We start from the raw sequence: 23,539 nt of genomic DNA on the forward strand, positions 1-23,539 counted from the left end.
ACTCAATGGGTTTCGTTCCACAGGACATTTCAAGCATCTGCCACGGGGCTGGCCTGCGGACGAGAAGCAGTGCCCACACGGCTCTCCCCCCACCCCCAGGTCTCCTGGGTGCCAGGCCGTGCGTGCAGAAGGGCTCCTATCTGGCCCACCGGGGTGGCCCCTCCACTTGGCCATCACCCTTGGGAAATTCCGTTTGACTCTTATTTTTCAGAAGTTGAGAAAAGCTGCTTCAGCACTTTCCAAGGATCAGGAGTGTCCACGGCAAACACACCCTCACTCCTCTCCATCTCGCCCCCGCTGGTGGACCCCACAGCAGGGAGGTGACCCTAGGAGCCTTCTACCCAAGGCCTTGGGCAACATCTGTTAAGTAAGACGAAAACATGGGTTGAAGATTAAGCCACTCTGCCCTGGCTGGCAGGGCACAGAGGCTGGCAAAAATCCTAGGCCCAGGGATGAGTGGTCCCAATCCCAGGGGGGTAGGACTGAAGTAAGATGGGTGAGAAGGCCAGAGGGAGAGCTGGGGGCATGGAGAAAACTTGACAAACACACAGACACACAGTGTGAAGCAAGAGGGAAGGGGCGGGGAGGCCAGAGACCAGCCCTACAGAGGCTGAAGGCAGGCAGCAAAGGGAAAAGGAAGGAAAAATAAAACCCGCCCTTTCCTGCCCCTTGTGAACCTGCTCAAAGCACTCGCCTGCCTGCCTGCCTGCCTGCCTGCCTGCCGTGAGGAAACAGGTGCTGAGTGCTCTCTGGGGGAAGCCAAACTTTCTCCCGGCTTCCCCTGGGCCACTTTCCCTCCCCGGGGACAGCAGCAGAGTTTCCAGCTGGAGGCTGGCCCCCCTAATAGGCCCCCACGGCCCACCAGTAAGGGATAGAGGACAGCTGTACTATTTATTGAGCACCTAATCTGTGCCGGGCATCTGGCTGAATGCCTTTCTTCCAGCCACTCCATAAACATGCATTGAGCACCTACTATGTGCCAGACAGTGGGGATACAGCAATGAACACAAAGGACAGAAGTCCCTTGTCATCATAGAGTTCACATGCTAAACATGGGGGGAGTCTTTTAAACAAGATAAGCAAGTAAGATGGTGACACATGCTGAGGGGCAAAGAAAGCAGGGAAGGGAGAGAGGGTTGCTGGGGGAAGGGAAATCTGACACTTGGGTAAAGACCTCAAGGAGGGAAAGAGCCTGGCAAGTATCTGCAGGAAAAGCTTTGCAAGTGCAAAGGCCCTGAGGCAGCATCTTCCTGGTATGTTCAAGGACCAGCAAGAAGGCCAGGTAGTTACAGCAGAGTGAGTGAACGAGGGAGTTTCTGAAGATGAGGTCAGAGAGGAAATCTGTCTATTGTGCAGGGTTGTGTAGACCCATGGAAGAACCTGGGCCTTTACTCCAAGTGGTGGGCAGCCACTTGGAGGATTCTGAATACAGATTAATTCAGTGCGTTAATTTGTTCCTTTCATTTTCCTCACAGCCTTATAAGGTAGGTACTATTACTAACTCCCAACCCGCAGAGGGGAAACTGAGGTCCAGAGAGGTTAAGCAATGTGTCCACAGCCACAGACTCGGGGCCTGGGGAGCCGGGATCCAGAGGGAGGTAGTGGAACTCCCTCGCTCTTTGACCACTGCTGGGAGGGGTCAGGTCCTGACTCAGGTGGGGAAACCTCTGGTGTCACAAGCATTCCACCAGCAGATGGCTGATTCAACCTCCGCGAAGATCAGAGCCCCCCTGCCCAGATGGGGCACGTCACAGAGATGGGAAGCTTCCACAGCCTGGCTCAGGCAGGAGTCCCTTCTGGTATCTGACTGCAATCCCTCCAGCCAGAATGCCAACCTATTCCCTCCTGTTCCAACCCCTGACCCTTCCTCGCCTAAACAAAGTTCACAAGACTCCCGGGGTCAGGCGTCTGGCTTATGCCTGGAGAGCCCTAAACCCCAGAGACCCCCAGACATACTAGACCAGCCAAGGACGTTCTGTTCTCAGCAGTGAAGTGGAAGTTGGGTTGAAATGATGAGACGTAGGCTCGCCACCCCACCCCTCCCCACCCGCCCCCGACGGTGTCCCTCCACAGTCCCAGAGGGATTTCTCCCTGGCAGTTCCAAACCAGGCCTGCACTCTGGCCTCATCCCCACAGCACCCCACTCCCACCCCCTGCTGTTGTCAGATGACCTTCAACTGAGCTCTGCACGAATAATACTCCACATCTGGAGCGGCACAGCCAGGCAGTGCCGAGGCCCAGAAGGGTTTGAGCCCGGTGAGATTAGGAAAGAGGAGCCGATGCAAGGAAGGCAAAGAGCTAAGCAGAGCCTGGGCTGGGAGGGCAGAGAGCAGGGACACTGTTCTGGGTCCAAAGACAGCTAAGAGTCACAAGCACTTTTGCATACTTTTTTTTTTTGCATACTTTATTTCATTCCATCGATGACCCTGAACAGTGGTGGGGGCGGGGGGGGGGCGGGGATATGTGTCAGCACAGAGAAAGCCTTTGGAGCATCCAGTGCAACCCCTCTCTTTGACGGAGAGGGAAACTGAGGTTCAGAAAGAGGGCAGGGACTGGCCCATTGTCATACGGCAAACGGGTGTTGGAGGAGAAAAGGCCAGGAGACCTGAGCGAGATTCCAGTATCCAAGCTGGATACCGCACGGGTGTGCAGAGGCCTCCAACTGCCTGGGTCCTGTGGCACCCGTGCCGCCTCCCCCGGACTCCCACCCACATCAGTGTCACCACAGGCACCTCCACACCAGCCAGTCGGATGGTGCCCACAGGGGCCCTCTGTGACGCACCCCACGCGCAAACGCACACACAGGCACCTGCACGCAGGCAGGCGCTTCTCTCTCCAGGCTCCAGGGCCCCGCCTGCCTCCTGCACTGGGCTGGGGAGCAAGAGAGACCTCTGAAGGGAAGGAAGGCAGGGAGAGGGCAGGGAGGGACAAATTCCAAATCAGCCCAGCTGGGATCGGTCTGGAGCAGGCCTCTCTCCACAGCCCACAACTCACAGAAGTCCTGCCCCATCCATGCTTTTCCGGAAACCTGATTGGGGGAGAGAGGGAAGAGCGGGGGACGCGGAGAGAAGGCAGAAAAGCAGAGTCAGCGAAGGAGACTGGAGGTGGAACAGGCCACCTGAACGTGAGCAACTGCCCAGGTGTCTGGACTCTTGTGGGTCACGCCATCCTTCCCCCTGCCTCCAGCCAAACGGTACCTGACCAGGGACCAGGCGGGTGGAAGGAGATGCCATTCCCTGGTTCTGTAAGCCCCAGGACAACAGGCACCTGGCCAGGCCTAGAAACAGGCGAGATGTCCTTTTATGGGTTTTTCCAAGGACTTAAGTCTCAAGATTGAAATAGGAGGCCCCGCATCTCATGAAGTCATGAAAGGACCTCATGACTCACTTCCTCCCAGTTCAGCTTCGGCCTCGGGACATGGCCCCTTCCTCATCATTACCTAATGGCCCAGCACCCATGGGGGCTACCAGCATGCTTGGGTCAAGCAAGCTGCAGCGGGAGCTGAGGAAAGAGGGGAGGCGGGGCTGGCGGGACAGGGAATGGACCGTCACTCACCACCAGTTCATGGCTGGATGGAGGAACGCAGGGAGCAGCCACCTGTGGGAGGAACAAAGAAAGGGCAAGGTTAGCATCTTCATCCCCATAGAAAACCAGGGCCTCCTGAGACCATTCCGCTCCCCGCCGCCCCGTGCTGGACACCCCTTCCTTCAGTTCACAAACACCGACACTCTCCAGCGGGAGGACCGTGGAGCAATACGGAAAGCTGCTTAGGCAATAACACTCAGCGGGTGGGGGAGCGGCAGAAGGCAAAAGTGAAATGCAAGTCCCATTTTTTAAACTCCGTAAAAAAATACGCGGAAAAACTGGAGGTCAAAGCACCAGGGTTAAGGTAATAAGAGTATTTTTTTTTCTTTGCTCTATGTTGTAAATTTCCTACAGTATGGTACGATTTGTTTTAATTTTTTCAAAAACCGTGTTTAAGACCTCCAGAAAAGGAAGAGTCACCTCCTCCATTCTCCCAAATGCCAAGGTACCTGACCCAAAGGTCACAGCTGCAGACAACTGGCAAAGTTTCCCAGACCGTGCAGGGAAACAGGCTGGGGAAGGGCCTGTCGACTCTTCCGAAGGCGGCCGCATCGCTAATAGATGTGGAAGGCCTTGAAGAGTGCAAGCACCCTCGGCGGGTGAGCTATGACTCCTCGGCTTCTTCTCTAATGGGGGAGGGGGGTGGCCATGTGGCCTCAAGACAGAGGGAGAGGGCAGGGAGGGGGCTGGTCTGCTCGCTACCCTGAGATAACACTCCCTCCCAAGGGGCCGGGCAGCCAAACCACTACCCTGACAATTAGCAGGGGCCTTTATCAGAGACTCAATGTGTTCCTTTCTTCTAGCTGGGACACGTTTTTCTTGGAGCTCATACCTCAACCTTGGCTCCAATTCCTGACCCAAACACCAGGCAGGGGGCCCACAGAGGGGACGGCGGGGGAAGCTCTCCCCGCCGCCACCCCCCACTCCGGGCATGAGGGTGTCTGGACATAAGCCGTGGATCGCCGAAGAGTGGGGGGCTGCCTCCTCAAACAGTAGGCAACCCAGGCCCCCGGCCCAGCCGACAGCCCGGGCTCTATGAACATGGCTGTTCATAGAGGCCTCACCCTCAGCTGGGCCCTTCCTTCACCTGACCCTGTTCTAGCATCTGACCAGCCCCAGAGATCACCTGGCTTGACATACCCGCCTAGAAGGGAACCATACCTGTGGGACAGTGTGCCCCGGGCTCTGGAAGGGGTGGAGAGGCTGGGAGTTAGCATCCCTGGGTTCTTGACCCGGCCACACCGCAGGCTCCCTGCCCACCTCATTCTCCAGCAAAGAAGCCTGAGCTGAACCTCAGTACCTATCACCCCGTACTCAGCATTACTCTAGGACTTGGGAGAATCACATATGAAGCCAAAAAAAAAGGAAGGAACAATATCTAACCTATATAATGCATACTGAATGTGCACAGGTATTATTATCGATGCCTTACCCACGTTAACTCATGCAATCCTTTCAACAACCCAATAAGGTAGGTACTATTATACCTCCGTTTGAGGTGCAGGGGGCACAGAGAAGTTAAACAACTTGTCCAAGGTCACACAGCTGATCAGTGGCCAAGGGTGGGGTGGAGGATGCCAGAAGGGCAGGAAAGTCCGGAGGTGGCTGCAGCCTTCAGGGCACCCTGCCCACCCGACAAGGTCTCAGCCACGGGAACACTGCTATCCCCTAGGCACCTTGAGGGCAGGAGTCCCGCATCCAGCAGTGGCCTCCTGCCTGTCTCCTCCTGCCCCCAGCCCCAAATCCCACTCTGAGGCTTGTAGCTTTCAACCTCATAGGGCCAGGCTCCCAGGGTCTCCTGTCCCTACTCCTCCTATCACCCATGGGCCCTCAAGCCGGGGTGGGAGCGGGTCAATCCACAGAGCAGCACGCCCTGATCTGCTCCTTTCCTTGGAGCGAGAGCTGGGATGAGGCTGGGAACCTAAACGTGGGATCAGCTGCAAGAGGAGGGCATGCTGCCGGCGACCGCCACGGCCTCCCAGCCACGGGCCAGCCACGGGCCAGCCACGTCCACCGCCACCGTCTCCACCTGCAATCCACGAGAGTGGGTGTCTAGTCTCCATTCGGGACTGGGACTTGGGGAAGTGAGAGAGGGCGTTACGGACACATTTTGAGGCAAGGGCAGGATGGACAGGTGTCCTCTGAGACAAGAGGGAGAGCTGCTACCCCAGCACCACCCCAAGGCGTGGAAAAAATGGGACCTGAGCCCAGGTCCCTTCCCTGTCCCCGCCAAGGACTGAGATCTGAGGGGCAGCTGAGGACCCCCAGTCCGAGGGCCTGATGCCTGGGTGCCCCTTGTGGCCTGCTGCCCCCCAGTGGCCTCCTCCACCCACCACCCACAGCTGTGCATTCCAGGACAGCTGGCCAGCCAGCCCACTAACTTTGTTGTGTGTTTCAGTGTTTCTTGTCTCTTTTTTTTTTTTTTTAAGCAGAGAAATGTTTCCTTAAAAGGCTCTCTCCTTCCCTCCGGCACCCTGGCCCCTGGCCACCCTCTCAGGAGCCTGGAATGTGCCAGGCAGAGCCAGGGCCCCCTGCCACTCTGGCCCGTGCCCTGTGGCCAGCAGTGACCGCTCCCACTGGCCCTGGGGACCCCAGCTAGGAAGCCTCCCTCTGCAGAGGGGGCAGACGCTGGGATGCCAACCATTTGCCTCCCCAGGGCTGGCAGCATAGGATTTCAGGGCTCAGGCCCAGGAAGTCGGCCTCAGGTAAGCCTCCTCCCCGGGTCTCCCTCCACTACGCATCAGCACCCAGGTCAGCCTTTCCATTCTGAAAACTATAACAGCAATAAAAGTAGCAGCAACATCAAATACTTCCATCGCACTTGCTACAGGGCAGGCCCTGTGCTTTGTACTTGGCGTAAATTAACTCACTCCATTCTCACAACCACCCTGAGCATCTGTTTTATGGATGAGGAGACCAAGGCACAGAGGTTAATCAACTGTCCAGCAGAGAAGGCAGGATGCAAACCCAGCAGTCTGGCTCCAGACAGAGATATGCTCCTGCCCTCTCTGCTGTGTCAACTCTCCTGTAAACACGAATTTCCACAGAGCCATACACAACGAGAGTGGTAACAGGAAGCTTATGGGATGTGCCTATGTGTCTGTTACTGTCCTAAGCCCTTTCCCTGGACTCATTTGATCCTAATAGAAAGTGTACGGGTTGGGACTTCCCTGGTGGTCCAGTGGTTAAGACTCCACACTCCCAATGCAGGGGGCCCGGGTTCGATCCCTGGTCAGGGAACTAGATCCTACATGCCGCAACTAAAAGATCCCGCGTGCGGCAACGAAGGTCCCATGTGCTGCAACTAAGACCCGGCGCAGCCAAATAAATAAATATATATTTTTAAAATGTATGGGTTATACATTTGGGTTATTATCTCCATTTCACAGAGGAAGAAACGAAGGCACAGAAAGGGTAACAACTTGCCCAAGGCCACTGCAGCAGAACAGTGCGGCTCCGCAATTAGAGAGCCGGGGATGCCGGGATGTGAGTGTTAGCAGGCCCGATCGAGGCCAATGCCTGGCATTTAGCAGCCCCCCACTACTAATATTTTCTGAATTTCAAAGGTCCCCAGGCACAGTGCCAACAACAGGGCACAGCCTTGGAGACTCCCCCAGGACAGGAGGGTCTAAAGCACCAGTCAGCAGGCAGCCCAAGCAAAGAGCTCTCTGCACAGCCTGGTCCCTGTCCTTCTCCCCACCATCATTCTGTGCCCATCCCCCTCGTCCAGGACCCAAAGCCACACGCAAGGGGTAGGTTCCTCTCAGTCCTTGGGACACACCTGGCTCTGTTCTTCCCCAGGGGCTCTGTTTATACTGTTCCCTCTGCCCGGATGTTCTTAGCCCAGCTCTCTGCATAGCTGGGTCCTTCCTCTCCTTCTGGCTTTGGCTTAAATGCCACCACCCCAGAGAGAGACCCTCTCTGACTCCCTTAAGTTACACACACACACACACACACACACACACACACACACACACACACACACAGAGAGAGAGATTACACAGAGATATTCTCTCTCCTGAACTCCTATGTCTTCCTTCACAGACCTAATTACAATTTGTAATAATAGATGTGTTTATTTTCTTGTCTATAATCTGTTTCTCCCTCTAGAAATCAAATGCCATGAGGGCAGGGAGCATGTCTTGTTCATCACGCTGGTCCCAGCACACAGTAGGTACACACAAAAAATTTGTGGAAAGATGAAAGAAACTCAAGTTCTGAGGAAAGGAAGCACCTGTCACCACCAGTGGTAAAATCACTGCCATTGGTTAAGCACCTGCTATGAGCAGGGGAGCTAATCCTACCATATGCCTATGTCTCTGAGACCCTCCAACACTGCAGAGTCAGTAATATTGCTCCCATTTTACAGATGAAGAAATGGAGGCTCGAAGAGGTCATAACACTTATCCAGGGTCAATCAGCCGGCAAGGGGAGAGCTGTAGAGGTGAAAACCCAACCCGCCTCCCACTGCCCCCATCACCTCACTACCTGACGAGTGGCAGGTGACACTCCCATCCTCCAGTCTCAGGATTGGTTACATGAAATCCCAGCCCTCCAGAGAGGCTTCCCCCACCCACATCCACCTGGCCCCCAGGACTGGAGGACAGCCTTGGTCTCAGCCTAAACTAGAACCACTTGAGCCTCTGAATCAAGCATTTCATATAATCCTGAGCAGAAAAGGTTTTTCCCCCTATGTCTTGCTAGTCCCTTCTTTGTAATGCACATAAAAATAAAATGCACATAACATAAAAGCTACCATTTTAACCATTTCTAAGTGTAACTCAGTGGCACTGTATAACAATACTGTAAAATCATCTCCACTATCCATTTCCAGAACATTTTAATTATCCCAAACAGAAACCCGACACCCATTAAACAATAATTCCCCTATCTCCCCTAATAACCTCTAATCGACCTTCTGTCTCTATGAATATGCCTACTCTAGGTATCTCATACAAGAGGAATCATACAATATTTGCCTTTCTGTCTCTGGCTTTTTTCGCTAAATGTTATGAGCTGAATTGTATACTCCAAAATTCTTGTGTTGACGTCCTAACCCCCAATACCTCAGAATACGACTGAATACAACACTTGGGTTGTTTCCAGAGAAGTCCTTGCTGACACCTGCTACACGTCCCTGTCCCAACAACTGCAGGCACCCACCTCGAATGACACCAGAAGACACATGGAAAGGAAGGAAACTGGGGTTTTCAGAGCACCCACTCTTGGCCTATAAAGAGGTAACTAAGTTAAAATGAGGCCATTAAGGTGGGCCCTAATCCAATATGACTGGTGTCCTTACAAAAAGAGATCAGGACCCACAGAGAGTCACTAGGGGTACACGCACAAAGGGAGGACCCTGTGAGGACACAAGGAGGAGGTGGCCGTCTACAAGCCAAGGAGAGAGACCTCAGAGGAAACCAAACCTGCCAGCACCTTGATCTTGGACCTCCAGCCTCCAGAATTGTGAGAAAATTAATTTCTGTTGTTTAAAGCACTGAGTGTGTGGTATTTTGTTATGGTAGACCCAGCAAACTAACACGCTTGGCATAATGTTTTCAAGACTCATTCATGTTGTAGCATGTATCAGAGTTGCATTGCATTTTGAGGCTGAATACTATTCCGTCGTATGAATATACCACATTGTGTTTATCCATCCATCTGTGGATGGACACTTGGGCTGTTTCCAGAGAAGTCCTTGCTGACACCTGCTACACGTCCCTGTCCCAACAACTCCAGGCACCCACCTCAAATGACACCAGAAGATACGTGGAAAGGAAGGAAACTGGGGTTTGCAGAGGACCCACTCTTGGCCACTGAGCTGGCTGCTGTATATACATTATTTTATTTAATCTTGTTGACAAGTTTTTGAGGTAAATAGGCTCAGAGAATTTAAGCAACTTGCCCAAAGCCGAACAGCTAGAAGTAGTAGTATTGGCAGAAGTATAAACGGTAGTTGCCAAAGTTTTCTGCACACTCACTGTGTGCCTGGCACGGTTCTAAGCCCTTGTGTACATTATCCCTTCACCCTTCACGACCCCCTTGAGGTAGGTTATTAGCAGCCTCATCTTACAGGATCTCAGGCAGCCCTTCAACAATCCTGTGAGATCCAAGATGACACATCTATCAAGTGACAGTGCCAGGACTGATACCCGAATCAGCCTGACTCCAATACCTGCTCTTCCCAGCACGCCACACTGTCCCCACGGCCGGATGAGGCCCCCACTTGTGAGAGCACAGAGAGAGCTCGGGGGGCCCAGGCAGGCTCCACGGAGGAGGGCGTACCCGAGCCAGTCCTCCAGGACGCCTTGCTTCTGTTTGTCTACTGTGTGTCTCACCGACTCCCCGCAAGCCCCATGAGGGCAGGAAGCACATGGGTCATTTGCATCGAGAAGCTCTGGGGCTCTGCTCAGAGCCTGGAGCTCCCTAGGTCCATGGATAAGGTTTTGAAGGTGGAGATGGGAAAAGGGCTTTTCAGGTGGAAATAACCACACAAACAAGGCATGGAGGTGGGAAGGCTTTCCATGTCAAAAGAATCCCCTTTGGCTGGGACACAGGGTGGGGGAAGGGAAGAGACAGCACCGAGGGGCACGTGTTAGGAGATGAGGGAGGCAGACTGGCCAAAAAGTCTCTTTCCAGGCTGGACGATGGGCAACTCTGAATGCCCAGCAGAGGAGTTAAGACTTTTAGCTGCCAGCACTGGGGAGCCACTGAAGGTGCCTGAGTAGGAGAGGGACCAGAGGGAGGTGAAGGACGGGGAGCTTAAGGCAAGCAGGAGATGTGCAGTAACACTAATAGTAATGGGGGAAGGAGCAAGGGGGGAAGAGCCCCAAAGCCTAGAGACAAGGGGCCATCAGGCACCCTGAAACCTGCAGGTCCTCATCCCCACCTCATCTGAACCGACGCTCCCTCCAACCTCTACTTCTCTCCCCCACCCAAAACATGGGAGGGCACCACTCCCCTTCCTGCCCTTCACAGAGCCAGGGATCCTGCCCTCAGCTCTGTCTGCTGCTCGCCCTCTGGGACCCACTTGAGGAACCTGTAACCAGGACGGCAGCCATCCTCTGAGCCCTGGCCACTCAGGAGACACCAGAGGGGTCAAGAATGATGGAGACAATGATCCCAGGGGAATCCAGCCCACGTGCCCCATGACTGAGGACACAGCCAGACGACTCCCCGTCTGTGGACAGCCCAGCACCTCAGAGGTCACATTATGAGTCCAGTGGGCTCTATCAAGAAAGACCCAGTCGGCCCCTGCCAGCGAGGCAAGGGCAGGCTGGGAGGCCCAGCCTAGTGGACCAGGGCGTGGCTTGGAAGCCGGGGTGAGCAGTGCACCCCTCCAGGACCCGAGGGTGCTCACGGTCAGGCAGCTACGAAATGCCCTGGCCATGGGGGTGGGGGGCGGGGACTGGGCCAGTACAAGGCCCGGGGTGAAAGGGGCAGAGCCACAGCATGGCTTGAAGACACTGGCCTCCCAGACTGAGCCTCAGGCCCTGGGCAGGGGGGTCCCGGGGAGGAAGGGGCCACTGCCCTGGCTCTATCTCCTCCCCAGGCCTGCGCCCTCCCCTCCAGGCCACCCATCCTCACCAGAGCTTGGTCCCGACCTGCTCGGCTGTTTCCTTCCCTTATATAGAGTTCTGCTCGGGACCGGGAAAGGAACTGCGTCAAGTTCCTGGAGGCAAGAAGGGGCCTGTTCCCAGGGACACCTAGAGCTGAGGGGCGGGGAGCCATGCCCCAGCCCAGAGTCCCCTCCGGGGCCAGGGAGCCAGCCAGGGGCAAGGAGGGGGCCTGGCCCTTTCCCCAAAGCCAGCAGTCTCTGACTCAGAACCCAAGCAGACAAGACACAGGGATGACCCAGACAGCCGACGCTGGTCACTGCCCCCAGAGCCCCAGTCCCACCCCCTCCCCCAAATCCTCCTCTGCCAGGCTCCTCTTGGACCACTGACCCAATCAACCCGCCCCCACAGCTCCAGCAGCTCTCCGGTAGCCCAACCCTCCGTCTTATCTCGGGAGCCTTTCCTCAGGCCCCACTCACTGGCCGCCCCAGCTTCTGCCAGCCTCCAGGCCCTGTAACACACTCAAGATGAGGCTCTCCAGAGAGAGAAGTTTCTAGCCACACCCACACACAGCAGCCCTGACCTGCACAGCCCAACGCCAACCAAGGGGAAGGCCGGGTGTGCCTGACCCTCTTGAGCCCACTGGACTGTGATATTTCAGAGCAGATATTTCCCAAGAAGGTTCTGGCAACAGCAAAGCAGGTGGGGCAGGCCTAGCAGCAGGCCCTGCCCTCTGCAGCCGGTCCCCTTCAGAGCTTACCCGAAGGATGGCATAAGATAGCACCCAGATCGCCGGATGCCTAGCTGGTGGCAGAACATCTTTTCTGAAGATCTGCCCGCCCTGGAACCCAAGCTGGGGCCCCAAGGGCCCAGCTCAGGGGCCACACTGGCCCACACCCAAAGTCAGTGACCCTGGGAGGGCTGAGGTTCCACGCCAGGCCAGACTTCTCATGAGCAGAAAATCAGAGAAGATGAGTCCAGCAAACAGGTACCAAGTGCCTCCTAGGCGCCAGGCCCTGGGAGCACAAGAGGGGAGCCAGGGGTCGGCAATGACAAGCGTGGGGCATGCAGGGCCACAGGCACAGCTGGGCCCAGGGCTTGACACTGGTCAGCATCCTGCACTCACAGCCCTGTCCCCACTCTGCCTCCTCCTGGGCTCCCTCGTGGCTACTGACAACCACCCAACTTCCGGGCCACCCAAGGTTGTTCAGCCCGAACCTGAGGGTTGGCTGCACTCCTCCTACACCGCCCCCCAACCAAGCCTGGTCAACTCCTCCACCCAAATATCCCTCCAAGCCACCCCCTCACCCCTAGTCTCTTTAATCGTGGAGATTCTTACAACGGCCTCCTGGCACAGGCCTCCCTGCCCTCAGTCCAGTCCTCTAAGCCACTCTCCGCTCGGCAGCCAGAGAACTATTTCTACAAGGCATAGCCGTTAATACCACTCCTCTGCCTGAAGTCCTTCCATGGCTCCCGGCTCCATGGGATAAAGTCCAGATGCCCTAATATGGTCCTCACGGCTCTTCGAGACCTGGCTATGTCTCTCTCTCCAGTCCCATTCCTCACCTCTCTGCCTCGAAGCCCGTGCTCGAGCCAGAGAACGCCATTGTCAAGTCTGTTTGGTTTTTTTCCATATGGTACACTGTGAGGTAGGGGTTACCAGCCCATTTTACAGATGGGGAAACGAGGTGCTGAGAGGTAATGTGCTTAGCCTGAGGTCATACAACCAGTAGGTAATGGAACCAGAGTTCCAACCTGGCGGCACCCCAAGCCTCAGCTCCGCCCAGGACCATAGCACCTTGCCCAGTCGGGGGTCAAAGGTAGAGATTCATGGGGGGCATAGCCTCTGAGGTGGGTGGGCCGGGGAGATGTCTGGGCCAGGGGAGGGGGTGGGGGGTGGCAGAAGAAGAGACCAAAGTGAAAAGAGGCTCTGAGCTGGGGTCAGGAGCAGAGGAGTGAGGTTACCGAGAGCAGTACAAGGGGATATAAGAAGACTGAGGAGAAATCAGCCACCACTGAGGGACCCAGCCTGGAGGACTCAGAGGAAGCAGGGCCTCTGTTATATAAGTGGAGGCACTGAACAGGGAGTTGGAAATGCAGACTTCAAGGTTACCTTCTAAGATCTAAAGAGCAGGGAAAACCCCAGCCCTTCCTCCCTGCCTGGAGAAGGGCCATTTGTTCTAAAGCAGGTGGGTTGGATGACACGGCCTCCAGCAGAGAAAACATCACTTCTAGGAAGCTCCTAGAAGAATCTGGTGAAGGAAAGGGCTGCGGTCTGTAGTCAAGGTTCTAGTGGAACTGGGGACAGAGGGGAGGTGATGGGCACAGAAGCAAGACCAAGCATTCCTTCAACAACAGTGACTGAGGGCCCTTTGGTGCCACTTTCCCAGCTATGGAGACAGAGAGGAGTAAGAATGGCCTGGTCCAGGAGGGGAACCTGTGGCCCAGTGGAGGAGACAGGCATGTAAACAGAGAATTATAAAGAGCTCAGTAACTGCTATAACGGAGGTATGAAGAGGGCTATTACTTCACTGGGATTCAAGTCCATCTGTTTTTCCAGAAATTATACCCAGAGGGAGACTGCCCCATCCTCTCACTCCCCATGAGGGTTTCTGACCTTAGATGAAAACTTTAAGGGAAAAAAGCCTTTGACCCTAAGCTGTGCTAAAACAGTAAGGCAGGAAGGATGCATGGGAAACAAATTTAAGAGCAAGGGGGAAACCCAAGAAGCCAGAGGGTTCTGGAACTGCCAAGGAGCACACCAGGGGCCCTGGTGGAGGAGGCTGGGGCAGGGGGGTGGAGGAGAAGACGGGCTGAGCGAGGTCCCAGACTGAGAATTCCAGGGCTAGGGGCCACCCTCAAACCCACACAGACATCAGAGGTTCCTCTTGCTTTCTTAAACCCGGCCACAGTCAGCTCTCAGGGCAGGGCAACGGTCTGCAGCTCTCTCTCCCTTCCACATCTGCGAGAGGCCTTGCAAACCACAGGTGTTCACGGACGGCTCTGTTTCCTAATCTCAAAGATACCATTGATTGTCTGGGGCACCATCAACTGGACAAGAACTTTTGAGGAGGAAATGCTACCCGAAATGTATTGTACACTTCAACCGTAAGATGCATCCCAAGTTCAGAAATATTAAAATGGGGGGGGGGGGGGGCGGGAAGAAGACACCTTGGATTTGAAGAAATTCCCTAAAGTTTTTTTGGTTCTTCAGCTCCCTATGCTGCCTGCATCACTGCCCTGTGCCGATGCTATCAGGAAGGCCTTCCCGATGCCTACCTACCTCCTTTTTTAAAGATTTAAGGCTTGCCAAAAGAAAAGCAAACAGGAGAAAACTTCTGTATTCTCAAAGTCCATATGTGCTCTTGAGTTCCCTAGACCCCTAAAGGTCATTTTGTCTCATCACCGGACTCCAAACCGCTCTGAACCTAACCCAAACATGGCAACTGGGAGCGGGTTCAATTCTGATAGATCATAACACCTTCTGCTTGTGGACCCTCATTTCCAAATTCCTGAACACACTGAGGGATCATGAGTTTCCAACCAAAAGACAAGAGATAGGATTAGAAAAGCCCTGGACTAGGTTAGGCCTGGGCTCAAATACCCATTTGCCATAGACCTGCTATTGAGACCTTATTGAACCTCCCCGAGTCTCAGTTTCCTCATCTGTAAGCTGGGGATAATGAGACCTACTTTGCAGAGTGCTTGGGAGGACAAAATAAAGTTGACTGAGATGACATGAGTAAAAATGTCTGGAACACAGCACATGCTTGGGAAACGTCAGCTCCCTTCTATTTGAGCCGGATGCAGTTCTTGCACCTCTCCATGCCTCCGCGCCTTCAGTTACAGGGCCGCAAACTGTACGGGGCATACTATGTGCATCTGATGTGTCTCAACTCATGCAATCCTCACTTGAACCCTGTGAGGTAGGTTCTGTTCATATGCCCACTTTACAGAGGAAAAAACTGAGGAACAGTAACAGAATGAGAGGAAGGTCCTGTCTGCCTTAAGTCAGAGCTCGGAGCAGTATAATACAATGCAAAAGATTCCCATCAAAGCAATTCACCTTTTTTTCTTTGGAGCTTTCGACTCTTAGGTGGCCTAAGCTTCAACTATCTGAAAAGTCACTCATGTAGAAAACTCCTGGGCCACAGATGGCAGCGACAGGAGGAGTTCGTGTGACTGTTCCGCACGATTAGCGCCTGTCAAGGGCTGGTGTTCTGGAACCCCATCTGTTCTGATGGACTGCACCAGGAGCCCCAGGAGCAGGAGGTCCCCAGGGCAGGGCAGGGCAAGCCCAGCCCCATGGAGCTCCTTTAAATCCATCTGTAGCTGAGTCGCAGGAAGACCCCTCTCGCTCCCAATTAGCCAGCCGCAGAGACTTGAAGCCAGGCCAGCACTGAAGGCCAGCGGAGGCCTGGCTGTCACCGGCATTGTTCAGCTCCATCTGACGCATATCCACCCCTCTGCAACGTTTCCTTGTTCCCCGGGAGGCCCTCCAAGATGCACACATCCGAAACCAGGTCTGGAGGGAAGAGGGGGTGGAGGGAGAGGCAACGGAAGACCTGGCTTTATCTGGCTGGGAAAACAGGCAGATTTTAACTGGACAGGAGAGAGAGCTCACATCAGATAGAGGCCCAGTGACCCAGAGACACGGCACACACACAGCTCAGACGCCCCGAGGCACACGCAGAGCGTGTGCGCGCACACACACACCACAGGACCACTGCCAGGTGCAGATGCAAAGTCACTCCCTGGCGCTCCCTCCCCGCCCCGCCCCAAGCAGAGCCGCACAGACGGGAACACAGCAGCACGGCCAGCACACCTACTAGCAGGGGCAGTCTGCATGGCCCTGAGCTCAGCTGATTTCAGAATGCCAGAGGGGGAAATGACCCATGTGGGCAGACAGTGGAGAGGGGAGAGCATGAACCAACAGAGGTGGGGGATGTGAGGTGCCCACAGGAGCCTGACCACCCACTGCAGCCAGACAAGTGACAAATTCCCCTTGGACTCGCCCGGGCCACCTGAGCCTTGCCCATCCTTCTGCTAGAGCAGGTGAGGGGGTAAGGCACACAGACGGAAGCTGGGAAGGAGGTGGCAGAAACAGGATGGCATGTGCACAAACGATGGGGCAGATCTAATTGGAGGATAAGCATCCTGAAAATTATGGGATAAAGGCACAGAAGCAGGAATTTTAGAGGTGGAGGTGGTGAGAAGCAAAACAGAGTTTAGGGTTTGTGGGACAACCATTTTATTTGAATACCTACCGTGTACTGTGTACTTCAGACATAGTACCACATTTAACCCGTTCAACAATATGCACAACAGGCAATACTCCCTTTTTCCAGATGAGGCCACTGAAACTCAACAAGAAAAGTAAGTTTCCCAAGACCACTCGGTTATGAGCAGTTGAGCTGGGACTCAAACCCAGGACAGTCAGAATACAAAATATATACTCCTTCAGGCAATCCAAGTCACTAGGGCACTTAGAGGACAAAACAGGGCAGCTATGGGGCTGAGGGGGTGTGGAGGTATAGATGGGGGGAGGGGCTGGGGCTGGACTCCCAACTCCTAAGGAGGGCAGTGGCAGCAAAGCTCAGGCTGCCGCCGTGACTCAGTGGCTTGGCCTCCAGGGAGCATTTCCGGAGCCCCAGACAGCTCTGTACAGTCTAAGAGCCACCTGCCCGGCAGAGACACTGAGCCATTACTCACAACTGTTACTCACTCCTCTCTGCACGTCCACTGCTCAGCACATCACTTACTCCCACTCCGTCCCCGAAGCGTGGCCAAGGGGGAGCTGGCAGATCTGCCCAGTTCCCTCCCTCACTTCACCAGCTCAAATCCCGCCAGCACATCCCCACCTGAGTCACTGGGACAGAGACCCAGAAGCTCTGGCCCATTCAACTCTGACAGCTGTTGCCCTCCGCTCTGTTCTAAGAAATGGAGCTGGAGGAGAGGTCACCGAGCAAAGAATCTTCCAGTCCCAGGGCTGGAAGGGACCTCCTCAGCGTCTCAGCAGGCTTCCCAGTAGATGCGTAAAGACGCTCCAGGGCCCCCACGTCCATGGTGGACAACTCTTCCAAGAGCCCCAAGAGCAAGAGCCTCTCTGTTCAGAAAGATCCATGGACTTGCAGAATTTCATCACTGATTAGAACGCAAGAACTCTCCTAACTCCACCTTCTCATCTCACAAACGAGGAAACTGAAGCCCAGAGAGGGGAAGTGCTTTTCCCAAGGTCACTCAGTGCCAAAGGGGGACTAGAAACAGGCCACCCGACCCCCCTGCCACCAGTCCCTCCAGCTAATCCCCTCCCGCTGCCCCAAGTCAGGGAAGAGCACTGAAGTCTACCCTCACTCTCCCATGCTGCAAAGCAGCTCTCATTCCACAACACGGGTGGTGGCAGAGCTGAAGGCGAGCTGAAGGGGGAAGAAAGGAGTTGCAGCCAGATGATGGTTCGTATAGAGTAATCACTTTCTAACAGTGAAGGGGCATCAGAAACAGTCTGCCCAGGAAGCAGGGAGATGGACCACAGGCCTTCTGAAGCTAAAAGGCCAGGCCCTCTGGCAAGAGATGATGGAAGGAATTCCTGGGGTCCCAGCTGGGGACTAGGGAGAGTCCTGGCCTCCTCTCTGCTCACCTCTCCTCCCCCACCCCTCGCCCTGGCTCGCCCCTGTCTCCCAGGGCTCCAGCCTGGAATCCAGGCCTGGCTGCTGCCTCCGCTCCCACGCTCAGCTCGGCTCAGCTGGCCACAGCAGAGGCAGCACCATGTGTGGTGTCCGAGGAGGCAGCTCATGAGGCCCCGAGGACTCTTCAAATCCCCCCCCTATCGCTAGCGCTCTCCCAGCCCGCTCTGCGCAGCCGCTCTCATCCCTGCCAAGAAGCCCCTGCCCGGCTCTCTCCCTCTGCATCCACAACGGTAATAACCATAGCAGTAATAATAACCAAAGGTCATGCGGTATGTCCAGAAGACACAGCTCTTTCTGGTTCCCACATTTTACAGCGGAATAAACTCAAGCACCGGCAGGTTAGGTAAGTTGCCGGCAGTCACACAGCCTGCGAGAGGTGGGGTCAGGATTCAAACCCAGACAGCGTGGCTGCAGAGTCTGTGATCGTGACCCCCCGTGCCACACTGCCCTTGTGATAGGACCTCACTCCGGGCAGTTAAAGCTCCTGAAATCTCCGCTCCCTCATCCATGCAGTTGCTGAGCACCTGGCCTCTGCAACACTCAGCATTCCTCTTGGCTACAGGGCAGCCCCTGTCCAGACCCTAACCAGACCACTTACAGTCAGGCTGGGCACCCCCTGCCTCCGCACTGACCAGGGGACACCCTTGTTCACGCATTCATTCAACAAATAGTAAGCACCTACTGGGTGCCGGGCAGGTGCTGAAGGACAGCCCCCCGAAGGAGTCCCTTGATTCCTTAGAAATGGGAGCTGCCCGCGGTCTACCCTCACTCCCGCCTGCTGCAGTCGTCCATCCCTTCATGTGTGAAGCCTTGCCGAGGAGGGCTCTCTTCTGTCCTGAAAGATCTTCCAGGAAGGAGATCTCAATGCATCTCCAGCCTCCTGATCCAGGAGAGTAGCACAGCACGTGGTAAGGAAGCCCAGAGGCGCGAAGGGACTCAGGAGAGGGCTTCCCAGCCCAGGGACTCCAGGAGATTGGACTTGTGGCCTGTCCCCGGCCTCCCTGGCTCAGGACAGCCTTCACAGCTACCCAAATCACCTTCCTAAATAAAACCCTCTTTGTGTTTCTCCCACGTGAAGGCCCTCTGCTGTTTCCCTCTCCCAGAAAATCCCCCGCAGCCGGACCCCAAGCAACACCTCCAGGCTCCCACAAAGCCAGCCTTTCCCATACAAACCACTTTCTGTGGGCTTGGCCTGTGGCAGACACTGAGCTTCACAAGTAGGCACTTGACAAGTACAATCTCATTTCATCCCACCATAACTCGATAAGATTGCATATTAACCCCATTTTACAGATGCAGACGCTGAGGCTCAGCCCAAGGTCATACAGCTAGTAAGCAGCAGAGGTGGGAGGGACACCTAAGCCTGTCCGACTCTGACACAGGCCTGGAGCCGTTATTTTATCCATCGTTACATGCGTGCCACTGCGCCTTTGTGCGTGCCTTCCCCTGTGCCTGAAGAAACCTTTGTCCCTGCTCCTTCCTGCCGAACTCCTTCTCAACCTTCAAAACCCATCTCAAATGGCACCTCTTCTCCAAAGTCTTCTCCATTCCACCAGCTCGTGTGCACTCCTTCCTGCTTGATGCTCCCACTGCATGTTGCGGAAACCCTCTGTCTACTCCCCTTTGTTTCCTACTAGACCACGTCTCCTTGGCCTTCCCAGCCCCACACATACCCCTGGCACCTTGCGGGGTAGAGGGTAGATGCCCAAAAAGGCTTTTAAGTGTGCCCAGCTGCACTCAGCCGCTGCCACACGGCCCTGACAGTGGGTGTCCGGGCACCGCCCCAGCCCAAGGAGCTGACCCCCAATCCCAAGCAGGCATCTAGTGCCCCCTAGTCACAGCCAACACCCCAGCCCATGTCACCCTGGGTGGGGGCAACTCCCCATGCTTCCCCCTTCCTGGCCTGGTGGCCCCTCTCTGCTCTACCAGCTCGTCCTTTCTGGGAGTCTCAGCTGGTGATTAGGGCCCTAATCAGCAGGACTTCCTGCCAGTGATTGCCAGAGGTGGGGGGGCGGGGTGGGGAGGGAAGCAAGGTCAATGCAAGGTGAAGTTCACAGCCTGGGACCCGGGGAGGCTCCGGCAGGGAAATGGACTCGCAGATTCTTCCAGCCCAGCGTCTCTCCAGCCCTCCATCCTACAGGTGAGGACATCAGGCCCAGCAAGGGAAGGGATTGGTCCAGAGTCCAGGGACAGAGCAGGAGCCCTGCTCTCCCACTGCCCTAGGCCACAGGGACCCCAGGGCAGAAACCCTCCCTTATGCATCCCCTGAAGCCCTCTGTCTGCCCCTGGGCAACGCCCCCCTAGCAACAAGCCCCATGCTGAACCCACAGGCTGCTCCGCATAAAGGGTTGTCGGAGACCAGTTGACTACTCAGGTCTGGTCAAGGTCAAGGGTCAAAGGTAAGCCCCTCCTCTAGATGGGCAATGGCCTAGCAATGGGGCAGAGGTGAGCAGGGGCTGAGGAAGGGAAGCGAGATAGGGTCGGGCTGAGCTCAGGAACCCTTTGCAGCTGTCATCACCATCAGCCCAAGCCCATTCTTTCTCCAAAAAAAAAGCTTAATGCCTTTTACAGTTGCAATTGGGCGGACCAGGGGTCCGGAAATGGAGCTCACACCCCCAACCCGGAGCAACCTCAGCCTTCCTGGGTGGGAACCAGGGCTAGGTGGAGGGTGTAGCTTGGCAGGCCTTGAGGGCTGACCCCTACTAACGAGGAACATCAGGGGCACCAGAAAGCAGAGGACCCCAGAGAGGCCTCAGATGGTGAGGGAGTGTGGCCAAGAGCCTGCCCCTGCAACCACGGGGTCAAAGCTCCCAGCTCTGAGGCATGCAGGAAAGGCTGGGCATGGTTCTCCCCCACTCCTACCAATAAGGGACTAAACTAAAGTTGCAGCAAGAGGGATGCAGGTTAGGACTTCCCTGGTGGCGCAGTGGTTAAGAATCCGCCTGCCAATGCAGGGCACACGGGTTCGAGCCCTGGTCCGGGAAGATCCCACATGCCACGGAGCAACGAAGCCCGTGCGCCACAACTACTGAGCCTGCGCTCTGCAGCCAACGAGCCACAGCTACTGAGCCTACGAACTACAGCTACTGAAGCCCACGCGCCTAGAGCCTGTGCTCCTCAACAAGAGAAACCACCACAATGAGAAGCCCTAGCACCGCAGCGAAGAGTAGCCCCCGCTCGCCACAACTAGAGAAAGCCCGCACGCAACAACGAAGACCCGACACAGCCAAAAATGAAAAGAAATTTAAAAGAGGGATGCAGGTTAGACTTCAGAGAGACCTAGAGGGTATAAGACACAGCAACTTGCAGCATTATTTGGGGAATCTCACTTTCAAATATAGTTGCTACCCCTATGGGTATAGTCCATGGTCAAGAGTAGCTTGCCCAGAGGTCAAGAGTGGCCTGCCTGGAGGCCAGGCCACATCCTTGCTGGGCCTGGGAGTCTCTGATTCAGTGACTCTCATCAAGGAATGGATGGGATCCAAGAAGGGGAGCCTGGGCTGGTTTATAATAATGCATTTGTCTACAGTGATGGCAGCTTTCTCAGAGTTCTCCATAAACACAGCTCCCTTCCCTGGGCAGAGAAGGCCTCGAGAGGTCCCCTTATCTCCCTACCAGCCCCCAGTCACAGAGAGAGACAGAGTTGGAGTGGGGGAGGACGTCTCTTCTCTGGGCTCTAATGCTAGGACCCCTTGGGGGAAAATGATGCCAACATCTCCTCCACTCTCTGGCCCCATAAGCCTCCCTATCTTAGGGGTGGAACAACCACAGCAAGAGAGAAAAGGGCCAACCCAGAGTTGGGCTCCTGGAAGGACACCACCACCACCACCACCATCATGACCACCAGTAATAATTATAATAATAGCAATAATAATAATTGCTAACATTTATTGAGCACTTACTATGTGCCAGGCACTGTTCAAAGTGTTTTCAGTGAACTAACTCATCTGATCCTCACAACCACACTATGAGGCAGAAATTATTATTAAAACTGTCAAGGGCATTATGCTAGGTAAAATAAGTCAGACAGGGAAAGACAAATACTGTATATCACTTATATGTGGAATCTAAAAAATACAACAAACTGGTGAATATAACAAAAAAAGCAGACTCACAGAGAGAGAGAACAAACTAGTGGTTACCAGTGGCAGGGCGGGGGTGGGGGGATAGAAGGGTAGGGGAGTGGAAGGTACAAACTATTGGTTGTACAAACTGTTAGGCTACAAGGATGTACTGTACAACACGGGGAATCTAGCCAATATTTTGTAATAACTGTACATGGAACGTAACCTCTAAAAATTGCATTAAAGGATAAAAATTTTTTTTTAATTTTTAAACTGTCTGAAACTCTCACCCGTCTGCCCCTCATTAGTCAGTTGATTCGCGCTAAGCAGCACTGTGCCAGGCACAGCAAGGATCACCAGGGAGGCAAGTGGCACAGGCATGCCCTCAAGGGGCTTGTAATCCATCTCGAAGACAGGTGAGCACATAGGAAGCTTGCAAGGGCTAGGAAAACTGAAGGGTCCCATATTCTCTGCTGGAGAAGGCCTAGGAAGTCTCCTGGGGGCCCTGACCTAGGCCTGGGACCCTCGCCCCGTAATGGCAGAAAGACAGGATTCCACTCGGGCCCTCCTGTAGCCCCTCATGCCCCATCAGCTCCCCAGGACACAGCCCTTCTGGGCCAGTCCCTCTCTGCTTCCTGGAACACCCAGGCCTGAGCTACAGGCTTGCAGCCCTAAAAAGGCAGGGATTAGAGAGCCCAGACTAACCCTGGAGGACGGACTAGGACTGGCAGCGCCAGGGACGGCCTTGGGCCCACCTACCACCCCCCACCCCACAGACACCGACCACCCTCCCTGAGGAAACCGAGGTGTGGACAAGTAGGAAGATGGCCAAGGTCACCAGGCTGGCTAGAGGCAGGCCAGGGACCCAGCTGCACCTTCTGCGGCCCCGCCCCCCACCATGGGAAAGCGTTTCAGGTGATTGGCGAGAAGGAAGGAGGGGAGGGCTGCATGTGACCATGCATAATAGAGGGGGCACCCGAGGGGGGGGTGGCGTGGCCCACAGGACTGGCAGCCCTGCCCCCCGCCACCACCCTCGTTCCAGCTTGCTGGTGCCCACACCTCTGCACGCCTAACAGCTTTGGAAGCCAAGACCGGGGCCATGGGCGGACGGTGCTGGGGACAAAATCCCTCCAGCCTCCCCAGATCCCTCCCTCCCTCCCGCAGCACCAACCCATTTCTGATTCGCTTTTTTTCAGAGTCGAGTAACTGGGAGAGCTTTCCTCTGCCCCCCTTCGATACATATCCCTCAACTGGGCCTCGGTTTCCCTTTCTGGGGTGAAAGAGACTCAAGGCCCCAGAAATAAGCCAAGAAGCCGGAGTAGCTGCACCTGAAACCCTTTGCCGGCCACCCCAGCTCCGACCCTGACTTCTCCAGGGTCAAGGGCACACTCAGCATCTCACCTTCCTGCCCCTCCCACTGGGTCCCCGTCAGACCAGAGGAAGAAGCATCCTAACTGAGCAGCTTCATCTGGTCCCAAGGTACTGAAGTTAGACATCAGAAGGGACTTCATCCTCAGCTGAGACCAGGACCCTACTCCTTCGCTCTCTCCACTAAGGAGAAAAGGGCTCCCAGGGCATCCAGAGAGGAGGGGCTGCAGAGAGAGGCAGGCTGGGACATCCAGTGTGGGTCCAGAGCCCACCCCAGAAG

At 55.2% G+C, this 23,539-nt stretch overlaps 1 protein-coding gene across 11 annotated transcripts in view; it reads right to left on the reverse strand.

The window, feature by feature from the left end:
* Positions 1–23,539, reverse strand: part of TNS1 (tensin 1) — a 202,312-nt gene that overhangs the window by 111,456 nt on the left and 67,317 nt on the right. For all 11 annotated transcript variants that reach the window (XM_049712755.1, XM_049712747.1, XM_049712750.1 and 8 more), the window contains one exon: positions 3,556–3,597. In XM_049712755.1, coding sequence (XP_049568712.1) covers positions 3,556–3,597 — 42 coding nt within the window. The remainder of the gene's footprint in view (positions 1–3,555; positions 3,598–23,539) is intronic.

Source organism: Orcinus orca, chromosome 7, assembly GCF_937001465.1.
Source record: "Orcinus orca chromosome 7, mOrcOrc1.1, whole genome shotgun sequence".
NCBI classification, from domain to species: Eukaryota; Metazoa; Chordata; class Mammalia; order Artiodactyla; family Delphinidae; genus Orcinus; species Orcinus orca.